The sequence below is a fragment of the Cricetulus griseus genome, chromosome 3 (assembly GCF_003668045.3).
Source record: "Cricetulus griseus strain 17A/GY chromosome 3, alternate assembly CriGri-PICRH-1.0, whole genome shotgun sequence".
Taxonomy (NCBI): domain Eukaryota; kingdom Metazoa; phylum Chordata; class Mammalia; order Rodentia; family Cricetidae; genus Cricetulus; species Cricetulus griseus.
Window position 1 is genome coordinate 250,958,540 of NC_048596.1, and position 12,944 is coordinate 250,971,483.

The following is a 12,944-nucleotide window of genomic DNA, read 5'->3' on the forward strand; positions in this document are numbered from 1 at the left end:
AGACAGATCGAAGAGAGGTGAGAGGGTGTTGCTGCTGGTTGACTGACTTGCACAGCCTGCAGAAGCACTCTGCCTTTTGCTGAGATGTCATGCTGGTGAGTGTGCATGGGGATTTGTATCCCTAGATGTGCACGATGGCTGGATATGGGAGCCAAGGGTGGGGACCAGAGATTTTAGGAAAAGGTCTGTCAGGTCTTGTATTTGAAAGTCTATGCACCAAATGAACTATGACCTGTGTTCATGTTTAATTTTTTTTCCCACTGTGGAGTGCTTGAGCCTTTGGCCTTGAAACCATGTAATTTCATAGTGAAAGGAGGCTAAGAATGCCTCAAAGCAGCCCTCTTAGGAATGGGTGTGGGAACTGAGTGAGGAGCATGCAGAGGACATAGGTCAGTACCTCTACACAGTAAATGCTAACATGCATTATTTAGTGGGTGTCACAGGCCTTTCCAGATTAACTTTTGTGTGTGTGCGCGCATGAGGGTGTGTGTGTGTGTGTGTGTGTGTGTGTGTGTGTGTGTGCGTGCGTGCACGCACGCACGCACGCACGCACGCACGCACGCACGCACACACATATGGTGAAGCTGTCATTTGGTCCAAAGCTTACGGAATAGGCCAGCCCCAGGGATCCTCCTACCTCCACCTGCCTCGCACTGGGATGACAGGCATGTAATAAACAAGCACATACTTAGCTTTTTAATGCGCATTCTGAGAGTCAGACTCAGGTCCTCATGCTCATGTGGTGAGTGAGCACTAACTGAGTATCTCCCCAGACCCAAGGTTATTTTTTTTATTTAAAAACAATCTTATTTTACATTCCGATCCCAGTTCCCTCTCCCCCTCCCGTCCCATCCCCATCCACTCCTCAGGGAGGGTGAGGCCTCCCATGGGGGATCATCAAAGTCTGTCACATCATTTGGAGCAGGACCTAGGCCCTCCCCCAGTGTATCTAGGCTGAGAGAGTATCCCTCCATAGGGAATGGGTTCCTAAACCCATTCGTGCACTAGGGATAAATACTGGTTCCAGTGCCAGAGGCCCCATAGACTGCCCAAGCCCTCTGACTGTAACCCACATTCAGGGAGGCTGGGTCGGTTTCATGTGAGTTCCCCAGCTGTCAGACTGGAGTCTGTGAGCTCCCACTTGCTCAGATCAGCTGTTTCTGTGGGGTTCTCCAATATGATCTTGGCCCCTTTGCTCATCACTCCTCCCTCTCTATAACTGGACTCCAGGATTTGGAATAATTTTTTTTTAACCTGGTCCCGTTATAAAGAGTGACTTAGAAACGAGCAATGCTATTGTTGACTTGTACCCAAGCCTTGATGTATAGACATGTTGATGCTTTGAACTAAAGGAACCGAAGTCTTTCTGACTGCTTCCCAGTCCCTGTCTCTCTTTTTCTCTCCAAAGTGTGAGAGGCAGCTGCCCCTGAATGTCCTCCTTCTGAAGCCTAAATGTTTCAGAAGTTCAACTTTCAGGTAGACTAGATTTAACACTGCATCCAGAGCTCATGTGGAATTTTCTCAGACTATCTATTCTTCTGGCCATATTTTGGCTAAGCCTAGTCCAGGTAATCATCTCTGACTCTGCACCTGCCTCCCAGGCCCAGCCACAAACCCTGCACCAATACTGGGATTACAGGTACATATGGACATATCCAAATGCCCAGCTTTTTTTTTTAATATGTGTGCTGGGTGATGGGGATGTCTTTTGTACATATGTTTCTCTTATTGGTTGATGAATGAAACACTGTGGCTAATAGGGCAGCAAGATAGGTGGGTCTAGGAGATGTGGAGGATTCTGGGAAATATACGCAGAAAGCAGTCATCATGTGATCCCTGGGAAGAGAGGACTTGAGTGAAATGTTCTCCAGTAAGAGAAGGCCATGTAGAAATACTTAGACTAATAGTTATGGATTAATAATTAAGACAGAGCCAGCCAATAAGAAGCCCTAGCCAGCAGTTAGCGGCTTTCTAATTATTATAGCATCTGTGTGTTTATTTGGGGACTCTGAGCTGTGGAACGGGGCAGGAATTCTGTAACAGCTGGGGATCTAAGCTCAAGTCCCCATGCTTGCACAGCTAGCCCTTTGTCTAGCTCTAACTCACTCTAAAGAGAGACCTTAGATCTAGTAAAAGGAAATTCAAATGCCATGGTCATTTAGAAAGGGGGAGTGGAGTTGCCTTGCAGATCTGTAGATTGTTTGGGGTTAAGTTCACCAACCAGCAGTGAAGGACAGCTGTGTACAAATTCATTTCTCAGATGTTCTCCATCTTTAGCATTTACATTTTGGATATGCTTTGTGTGAGACTATAGTTGTTTTGTTTTTTCTCTTTTTGGCTCTTTTGCTCTTTGGGGGGTCCCACCACCCAGTTCCCAAATAAATACACACGGAGGCTTATTCTTACTTAATGAATGCCCAGCCTTAGCTTAGCTTGTTTCTAGCCAGCTTTTCTTAAATTATCCCATCTACCTTTTCCTCTGGGCTTTTATCTTTCTCTATTCCTGTATACCTTTCTTTAACTAACTATAAATGGTCAGCTCTTTGAGAACAGACACCATTTATGCCTGTAGTACCAAAGTCAGTATTGAGTGTGCTTGATAGTGATAGCTGATTTGAGACTTTCTCTTATAGAAAGAGGGAACATTCCACAAAGTTTTGGAGGAGATATAGACTGTCAGGAAAGGTCACTAAACTTTTCTTGAATGAAGTTTCCTTTTCTTGACTGTGTACTTGGATTTAAGTTAACATAATTGTCTTGTGTCCCTCAGGAAATGGGGCAAAGTAGAAGGACAAACTATCTTAGGTGTGTTCACTTTAAAGTTGTAGTCTATCGTAGCCCTGCCTATGACCTCTGAGAATCCAGTCTATGCTCCCTTCACTCTGTGTTCTTTTCACACTAAGTTAGATGATCGATTGCTACTCCTTTGCTGTTTAAGCAGCTGTTCATGATACCCAGTTGACCCTCTGATTCATGGGCTGAGAATATTTTTAAGACACTGTGTCATACGGATAATCTCTCTCTTGACTTTCCTTGAAAACCATGAAGAAACATCTTCACCAGAAAACAGGTGACAGATTAAAGAAAGATCCCTTGAGTTCAGATGGGGAGTCAATTAATTTATTGGGCTTATTTACCAAACTATCAGTGATTTGCATGTTGGTTTCACCACTGAAAAGCAAAACCCCAGTCATTTTGTATATCTAATATCCTGAGCACAGTTGGCATGGAGGGAGAAGTGATTGGAATCTCAGGGAAGCATCATTCGATACTCTTTCAGTATCCAAAAGGGAGTATAAACATTCCCTTATCCTTTGCTTTCTATTGTGTTATTCTGTTTATTCACCATCATTACTGTAGACCAGGGTCTTCTTAAAGTCACTGCAGCCATTCTCTTCAAGGTGGGGCTAGTCCTGTTGAGTCCAGAGGAAGCTGGGTCTATGGTAGATCATGTACACAACTATCCACTTGTTATTTTCCTCTGGCCATTTACAATGTATTTGGTTTTCTAAGTATACTGCAGGTGGTTAAAAGCATAGAAGAGGCTTGTAGAGATTATATGTAAGCATTGTACTGCTATATAAAGGAAATGGAGTGTCTTGAGATTTGGGCCTAAGCAAGTGCGCTGGTACTGTTGCCCTATGGGTACCAAAGGACCACTGTGCGTTTTCTGTTGATTTTCTCCCAGGACAGGAAAGAAACTCATGCTTTTTTGGAAATCTCAGTTTAGTACTTTTTGGGTTTTCTTTTCTTTTTAAGTGTTGAGAATTGAAGCCAGAGCTCTACATATGACAAGTGCTCCACCAACTCCACCACTAAGCTATATCGTGACCCTGTGCTTCATCCATCTTAGCAGTTGGTGTTTAAGGAACAAATGAGCAAGGGAAGATACAGCAGTGCTCTTGACTACCCCATAAACATCTTTAGGGAGTCATTCCTCTTGCTGAAGGTGGAACAGCTTAGGATAGATGTGAGTCACTTGGCCTTATCATTACCGAGGGTTGTTATACACATAGCTATGGATCTCTTGTCTTTTAACTGTTTTTCCTTCATCTTTAGAGAACATTGGAGTGGTTGGGGATACAGCTGAGTGATGGAGTGCTTGCCCAACATACACAAAACCCTAGTTTCAGTCCTTCCCATCAAGAGAAGGGAGGAACGTAAGAAGAGAGAGGTGGGAAAAGAAAGGGACAGAGAGAGAGAGAGAGAGAGAGAGAGAGAGAGAGAGAGAGAGAGAGTAAGAGCACAGGCAAGCAGGGTTGAGGGAGTTGACTAAAGTGTTAGTTTAGCCTTTCCAATGGATCTCAAATAGTTATGCTAACAAAAACAATTTCTAGTTACATGTATTTATTAACAGGTTATGCCCAGTGTTGACCTGGCATTTACACTGTGCCAATGGCAGTCAGCACTTGTCAAAAGTAAAACTTGGTTCTTACTAGTTTAGATGGAAGCTATTTTCAAGCTCTAAATGCAGTTTTCAAAATACAGATCCTGGACTAGTGAAATGGTCCAGCCATTAAAAGCACTTGATGTGCAAGCCTGACAATCTGACTTCGATCCCAGGAATCCATACTAGAAGAGAACTGACTCCTAAAAGTTGTCCTCTGACCACACATGTACTGTGACACTTTGCAAGCCTCCCCACAACAAATCATAAAATAAAAGTTTTTGTTTTTGTTTTTGTTTTTTAAGTCAGGATCCTTGCAGTTTCCAAGGTAGACTAGAACTTGCCAGTCTTGAGAAGTACATGAGAGATGAGGCTGTGCTTGGGACTAGAGGTCAGAGTGGGCTTCCTGTGCTCTGCCATCCTCAGCTTTTGAACAGCAGAAATGCCTGGTTTTATACATTAATTCTCTTGGTCTGATTATGTCCATGGGGAAGTGCTGTGCCTGTCCATCTCTGCTTCCTCCAGCTTTGTGGTTTCATCCATCCTTGGTAGGCCTGCTTGCCTACCAAACCGAGGAGTACATGGCAAGCCCAAGTCATTTCGAATTACTGCTAATGCTGCTACTGAACACAGTGCCTCTTCTTGCCCCATGACGATGATGCCATCATGTATGTTGTATGTTTTCTGTGTATGCTCATCTTTGAAAGTCAATTCTTGTGTTTTTACTTCTAGGTCTATGTTCTTTTTCTTACACATCGTAAGTCTGCTGATAATCTTTTTCCTGCCAATCAAACCACGTCAGCCTCAAAGGCAGCCTCAAAGTGCAAATTCTGTAAAGAAGAAGGTAGACTGATACCTACAGAGAGAAGCAGAACAACAGAATTGCAGGACATTGGGAAGACACAATGGACAGGCTTGAGGGTCCTCCAGTGACTTGGAGGAGATGTTTACATATGTTCTTTTTTTCACTGCAGGGAATATTTTTATTAGTCCTTTTTTTTTTTGTACAGTTAAAAATCACCATGTCTAGCTTTGTCTTCATACTTTACAGAGCCTTTCAGTGATACAGTGTAGAACAGGCCACTGGGTCAGCTCTTCTGAAATCATTTCCATCTATTGAAATCTGGATGCGTGGATCCAGGCATTGCCTCCAGTACTTATGAGGTGTCTTCTGAGACGACTTGTCCTAGATTTCTGGAATTAGAACATTCCCAGGCATGATTTTCCCTGGCAACTCTGGACCCTTGGATGTGTGACTTACCTGGTTGTGGACACAACTCCTATGTCCAGAAGCCCTCAAAGGGAAGTGATTACAGAGGGATGTTTTTAGGGTATTGAAAAATACCTCCACAAACAGGGATGATTATCCCTGAATGCTTGAATGGATTGGTGTGCCCTCAAACAGGCTGCATTATTTTCCCCAGGAATGTATCGTTCCCTTTTTTTCCTTTTGAACTGAGCCAAGATTGGAAATCAGAAAGTTTTCTGCCTGCGTGCCCCAGGAGCTGGGGAGGGGGCTACTGGTTTCCATTTCACCTGCTTTGATCTGCTAGATTGACCTGTGTTGGCCCCGAGAAGGCACCCAGACACTGATACTGTCAAAGGTGGCTGAGTGCCTCTTCAAGAAATAATTGCTTTCAGTAGGTAGAGGCTCTCTTTTTTTCCCTGCATATCTTGGAAGTGTCAGTGATCATGGCCAATGTGTAGACACAGGCTGATTCTTGTAATGGATTAAATTCAGCTTTATTTTAAGTAAACGTTGGGAAGCTGCAGCTGAATGGCAGCGCTCTACTCCGTCTTCATTATGAATGTGCAGTGGCTCCTTTGGGGGATTTCCACTGGGTAAAATAGTCTATGAAAGAAGGTAACATAATATTTAAAATGTGGAAAATAATGATAATAATGATAATGATAATAATAATAGTAATAATAATAAAATATATGCTTCAGTGATGTGTCCTGGGAGCTGAAAATTTGTTCTGATCAGATGGTAAAAAAATTAGTTTCTCACTGAATAAATAATATATTTCTATTTTAGGAAGAATGGAAGAATTGTTTCTTGCTTGGGTCGACTTGTGTATGTTTTCACATATGTGTGCACAGCTGAAGTTTTCTTTGTCTTAAGTTTTAGCACTGTAGCAAGGTCAGTGCTCACTGTGTGTCAGGAAGGGGACAGTTATGGTTTCTTTATATGATTTCTTATCTTCATTCACAGCGTTGTAAGTATGACTTATTTCCCCTACAAAGGAAGGGTCTGTGGATTACAGACACTAGCTAGTGGCCCTGTGTCACAGAATTAGTGATGTAAATGAGACTTCAATCCAGGGCCCTCATGTGTGAGCTCCTAGCCATGGGCTTTTCCATGATGTACCCCTTCTGATACATACAGGAAGCCTTATACCTTGACTTTGAAAGCATTTATTTATCCGCCTTGGTGCTGGGTAAGTGGACAGTAGTTCCTCCCTGAGGTATCAGTAGGGGATTGGTTCAAGAACTACTTCCTGATTCCAGAGTCTAATGATGATCAAGTTCTGTACACAAAATGGCACATAATTTGCATAAGACTTATGCATAATCTCCTGTGTATTTTAACCAGTCCTTGCATTGCTTATAATACCTAATATTGGGTAAATTATTGTTATAGTGTGATGTTTAGGAAAGAGAAAGAAAGATGCCTATATATGTTCAGTATAGGCATCACCTCCTCCCAATATCACAGAAACACGAACAAATGAGCCAGCAGGAATCGAGAGGAAGTAGACACCAGACGCTGAAGGTGATGGGGAGAATGCAACAACCAGTGGGAGTTCCTTGCATGCTATGGCTGAGCAGCAAGGATCAGAGTATCCTGGACCTGGAGTTCCTCCTCAGTGTAGTTGTTAAGTCATGTGAACCCAGTGTATGAGGCTCATTCCATTTTAACCAGGAACTCATGGGCCAAGCCCACTTTAGAATCCCAAGAACAGTGTTTGTGATAAAGGGTGGGACGTAAGTGCCTAAAACATACCAGAGCCTCCAGCAGGAACATTGTGAGGTACAAACAGGAAAAAGAATTCACACTGAAGAGATCAGTAACCATCAGGATTGGCGTGAAGCATGAGTGATCCATATTGAGAGAAGTTCTTTCTTAGCAGCCCTCCCTATGTAAGCATCTTACTTCTGAGAGAAGAACTTTGGTGATGGACTGAGAGGCGGCTGCTGGGCAGCTAGCTCGCTTCTGTGAGGCTTTTCATCGGCTCTGAAGGGACAGCACACAGAAGGGAAAGTCAGACTTATTCTCTAAAAACCGTGTCCCTATGGTTTCTCTCTAGGGCCCAAGTTTTAACAAGTAGTTGGAACTATATTTGTTGCCTTAAGTTTCCAGGCTGTCTGTGATATAAGGTGCATTTAATTAAAATGAGTTGGATGGGGGGTGGGAGAGGTTGGGTTGAAATCACTACATTTTCTGCTTTTGGTAAATGAAAAAAGTCTATGTTTTTGAGTGTTTGCCTGCATGTATGTATGAGCACCATGTGTGTGCCTGGTGCCCTCAGAGGGCAGGAAAGGACATGGATTCCTTGGAACTGGAGTTATTGATGGTTGTGGGTCCTAGAAGTTGAACCTGTGCCCTCTGCAAGAACAGCAATGCTTTTAACTATTGAGCCACCCTCTCCAGCTCCTGGTTTTATTTGTTTTTAAAGGCAAATGTAAAATAGTCTGTTTTAGTTTTTTTGCTTCTTGTTTTTGTACTTGACTTTTTAGGTAGCCCCAAGGAACAATATTACTCAGTATTTGAGAAAAGCGGTAAGGAATTCAGTTTGAGATTCCAACTGGTTAAGAGGGAAGGCTGGGAGGAGGCTAGCACAGGAATACAGGATTTGACAGTTGTTCCTGGAAGTGGTGGGGCTCAGGCTGTACATCCCAAGTGTGGGCAGTGAGTGAATGACTCACTTTCTCGCCTCTCCTGTACATCTGAACTACTTAGGAAGCTTAAAAAAATCAATGCCTTGTGGTCTAGATATGTCATCTTTTCTTTCCCATTGTCTCTGGCCCTTGGCATAGTGCCTGCTATGTAATGAAGATTTAATAAGTGTTTGTTGAGTGAATGAAAGATTGAATGGATTAACTTAATGTGTCATTGTTCTTGACAGTTTTGATTGAGCTGCGTTTGTACTGGGAAATGTTTCTGCTTTTAAAAATTAGTTATTGAGGTAAAGGCCTAGGTTTGTAGAGAATGCTGGAAGCGTGTTCAGGAGTGGGAGTGGGGTATCATTCAGACAGCTACTTTACATAGTCTGAAACTGCTTTAGTTAATGCATTTATTTACTTGGCAGATGAGTTGTATTTGGTGTGGGCTTGACATTCTTAGACACTGCAAGTAAAAGATGCTGGAGACACATTCTCTGCCCTACACATTGATCCAAGAAAGATACGGTTCAGACTCTTATACCACAGGGATGCCCTGGGCCCATGCAGCACTCCCAAATTAGAAAGCAGTTGGATTGGTGGCCTTACCCCTGCTTTTCTGCAAGTTTCAAGCCGCTATTTCTTATGGTCAATGCTCTACCCTGGACAGCAACTGTACCACCTTCCATCCTGCTGTCCAGAAAGTTAAGTCTGCCCTCATCTAAAGACACATTGACCTAAAGCAAACAGTCAGGGCATTAGCTGTGCCATTAATCGGGCTCCACTTGCATGGTTACCTGCAGAGGTAATTTCAAGCTCAGCAAGTGACTTCATGAGGCCCATGAAGAAAGTTGGTTTTCTAGAAAAGTGCCAGCTCACATGAGCTCTGTCAAACACCCTATGTTTGCCTACTCCTGGCTGTGAAGAGGAACAGAAACATCCATGAACAGCTTCTTCTTACCTGTTTTCTCTCCTACAGTTCTGTGAACTTGGCAATGGCCTTGTCTGTGCAGAGATGGAAGCCAAGGCTCAGGAACTACAGGTGTCGAGATGAAGTTACAACAGGTTCAGCTGGAGATCCAATTGGCTTTTATTTGTGGTTCATTAACCAAACAGCTTCTGGTGACCAAATAGAATGAGCTATCAGTGAGCAGGGCAGACAGCAGGTCTATAGCATGGAAACAATGGGAAATCAGGGGAACATCAGGTTGCTCCAGGTTATTTATATTTTTGTAACAAGTGAATCATGGGGTGTTTCATATGACATAAAGGCAAGTTGACTGGAATTTTCTTTTAGGAAAAACAGACCTGTTTGGAAATCTGCTTGCTTCCTTTGCATGACTGATTGCATTCTGGTTTGATCTGGATTACTACTGCCTTGTATAGAAACTCAGTTCAAAATGGTGGCCTCCCATAAACTCTAGTTAAAACAAGTAGCAGGCTAAGGTTCACCCAGATAGTGGACAAACTGGGATTGGAATTCTGGATGGGTTGGGCCAAGAGTCTACTTTACATCTGACTGCAGAGCCTGTTTTCAGAGCAACAGACACCTTTGGCGCCTAGAGTAACTCTAGCACTCACCTGGCCCAGAGGTTTCCAGATGTACACTGGCTGGCTCTGCCAAGTGGAAGCTTGCAAGGTGTAGAGAAATTGATGTGCTGTAGAAGTTCAAGCAACCACTTCCATGTTGGAGCAAGTCATTCAGGGCAGCATGATTCTGTGTTCCTGGACAGCACTCACTCATATGGCTCAGAATAATCTTTTACCATTTAAGCTGAGAGCTGTGTTTTGCAACAGTAGTTAATCCTCACCTCCATTTCACAGGGGAGGAGAGCTAAGGAACTCAAGGAGTAGAGAAGGAGAGTGGAAGCCATGCTGGCCAGTTAGCTGATGTTACAGATACAGTTTTTCTATCACCACCTTTGTTCCTAAAGGCCCTTTTGTTTACCATGATCCTTGATGTATTTTCAGATATGTAAAGGTTCCAAGGTTTCCCTAGACTTTGGGTATTTGAAGCCTGTTGTGAAAAAGCAAGTTACTTTTCTAGAAATGAAGACACTGTGGGAGGCCTAAGCACAGAGCGCAAGGACACAACAAAAGAAGTTTGAGGTCCAAGAAGGAGAATTCCTAGTAGGTAGACTGGTCTGGTGACCTTTAAACACAGGAAGGTGTCTAGTTGCTGGGTTGTTTGTCTCTTAGCTAGAGAGACTTATCTTTGCAGTACTGGGACCTCATGCCTGCTAGGCACAGGTTCTACCACTGAACCACACCCACAGCTCCCTAGAAATGTTCTCAATCCCAGAAAAGACTCTACTTGGTTCCAATTTTGATTAACATGGCAAGATAAAGGAGAAAAGACTGGATAAGACAGAGAACACTGAAGGAGCTAAAGATTGGACCAAGATATGCCTAGTGTTAGCTAAGCCTCCAGTAAAGATCCCCAGTTGTACTGGCTAAGAAACAGCCTGTTTTTGAAGGTTGCTATGTACCTATTGTTTGCATTTCCAAACATGTCTATAAGGCAAGAAATCTTAGGATATGAAGCTAATGGATGCTTGCTACATCCTTTGTGACTTGGTCCTGGAAACTTGACAGGGAGTGACTTGTGGATGAAGGAAGGACAGACACACATACAGAAAAGCTGGGATTGGATGGGCTGTGCTTGCTCCGACAGAGGGCACCTATTTCACAACCCTGAAACTCAGCAAGCTTATTATGTACAGCATCAGGAGGAGGGATTAGCTAGTATCTATGCATGGTTTCTGTGGGAGAGCAGTCTCAGGATACAAACATCAGGGAGGAGTTATGTGTAGGTCAAAGCTTTCTGCACACTCAGCATTCACAGAACCAGAGGAAGGCTTTTCCATGTCCTGGAGTCGGACCTGAGGACGTCTTTACCACTCCCATGGGTCTGAGGCATTGTTGTCCTTGACATGGCCACGCTAATGTCAACCACACATAGTCACTCAGGACCTCATCAGTTCCCTGAAGATGCTTTCACAGACCTTAGTTACAAACATCCCAGAGGCTCACTCTGCAGATATCATGGTTGAGTGTGTCTGGGGCTCTGCCCAGAGTCAGTATTATTAATTATCTGTCCACAGAATGCTGATGTGTAACCAGGTCAGAATTAATGGCATGGTTTTGCCTTTTTGCATTTAAGGAAACAGAAGCTTGGAGATTTTAGTGCTCAGCCCAACGCATCACTAGGCTCCTTCATACTTGAGATGAATGTAAAGGCATAGTGTTTTTATCCACTAGAGTGTTTTGTTCACAAATGTGCTTTCTTCCTGTGGAAAACACCTAACACAGCCTCACTTCTGGGACAGTGGTTCTCAAAAGAGCTCTCTGATTTTCATTTCCCATCCTGTAGCCTTGAAGATGAGTAGCAGCTCAATGTGAAACTTGGAAGGAAGCAAAGGCTTTCAAGATATGGTGTAGCAAAGGACTAGGAATTAATGGCAACAATTAATGAGCTAGACCCAGGATGGGAAACTTCCAGTTGAGTTCTTGGTTAGGGAAGTCTCTGAGCTCCCCAAAACAATGTAGGCAATTGACACTGCCCTTGGTTGTCTTCCAGAATTTAAAAGTAATACCCTATTGCTGAGACATCACACACTTCAAACACAGGACTTGGAGGAATGGAGCTGGCATAACCAGCAAACCTCCTACCTGAAGACTAGCTCTCATAGTATTCGAAGGTGCTGTGCAAGCTGCCTAGGAAAACACAATCAATATTCCTATCCAGCTGTAAAAAAGCCTAAGAACGACAATAATGGCCATCCTGGCACGATATAATGGTACAGTATTGACACTTTGATCTTTGGCATCACCAACAGTTTTCTTAAGTGGACTTAAGGCCCCACTCAGTAGGAAGGAATTCTGGCCTGGTACTATGACTAGCCTAGCCGATGAGGTCATGGATGCTACAGGAGACCCTACTAATATCAGTAAGTATACTTTCTAAACCAGTATAATGTAAACTACTTTCTGAACATGTGTCTGTGCACCTAGAAAGTGTAGCTTTCACCCTCATCAAAGATGCTTCTTGTTGCAACAGAAAGGAACTGTTAGAGAAACCCACAACTGACCAAATGCAGAGAACTGCTGAGGTGAGGGTTCCTATTCACTCCCCCCACCCTCTCGAATCCTCAAAAGCATGTGTTGCCCAGCCCCAACTGATCCATCTATAATGCAATCTCTACAGGCAAGGCATAGGGCACATCATGGAAGGAGGGGCAGAAAGTTTGTAAGAGTCAGAGGACCAGAAAATCTGCTGAGAGATAGTGTCTTCTAGATAAGATATGACAGGAAGCTGCAGCCATGAAATCTTAACACGATGATTGTCTACGCAGGACCTGAATAATGAAAACACCAGTTGTCAACATGGCTGGGGGAGACAGAGCTACAGGCAATCAATGATAGCTGAGAGAGGGAGAATCGGTGTTCTCTGGGGACAAGCCACCCTGATAGGTTATCCAATCCTAAGGGGTCAGCCCTAAACACGTCATATACAGATAAGCAACAGTAATTGTATTTAGTAGGATGTGTGTGTGTGTGTGTGTGTGTGTGTGTGTGTGTGTGTGTGTGTTTGGTGGGACACTCAGGAGGAACTGGTGGGGAAGAGAGAAATGATGTAAATACAGTGTTCATGTATAAATCCCCAAAACAC

General features: G+C 43.4%; 1 protein-coding gene across 3 annotated transcripts in view; it reads left to right on the forward strand.

The window, feature by feature from the left end:
* Nucleotides 1–6,340, forward strand: part of Mboat1 (membrane bound O-acyltransferase domain containing 1) — a 104,072-nt gene extending 97,732 nt beyond the window's left edge. For 2 of the 3 annotated variants that reach the window (XM_027409310.2, XM_027409309.2), the window contains one exon: nucleotides 5,120–6,340. In XM_027409310.2, the coding sequence (XP_027265111.1) occupies nucleotides 5,120–5,240 (121 nt within the window). In that variant the 3' untranslated portion in view covers nucleotides 5,241–6,340. Of the gene's footprint in view, nucleotides 1–3,759; nucleotides 3,788–5,119 lie in introns of those variants that run through there. The other variant, XM_035442884.1, reaches the window with a different exon arrangement.
* The last annotated feature ends 6,604 nt before the right edge of the window (nucleotides 6,341–12,944 follow it).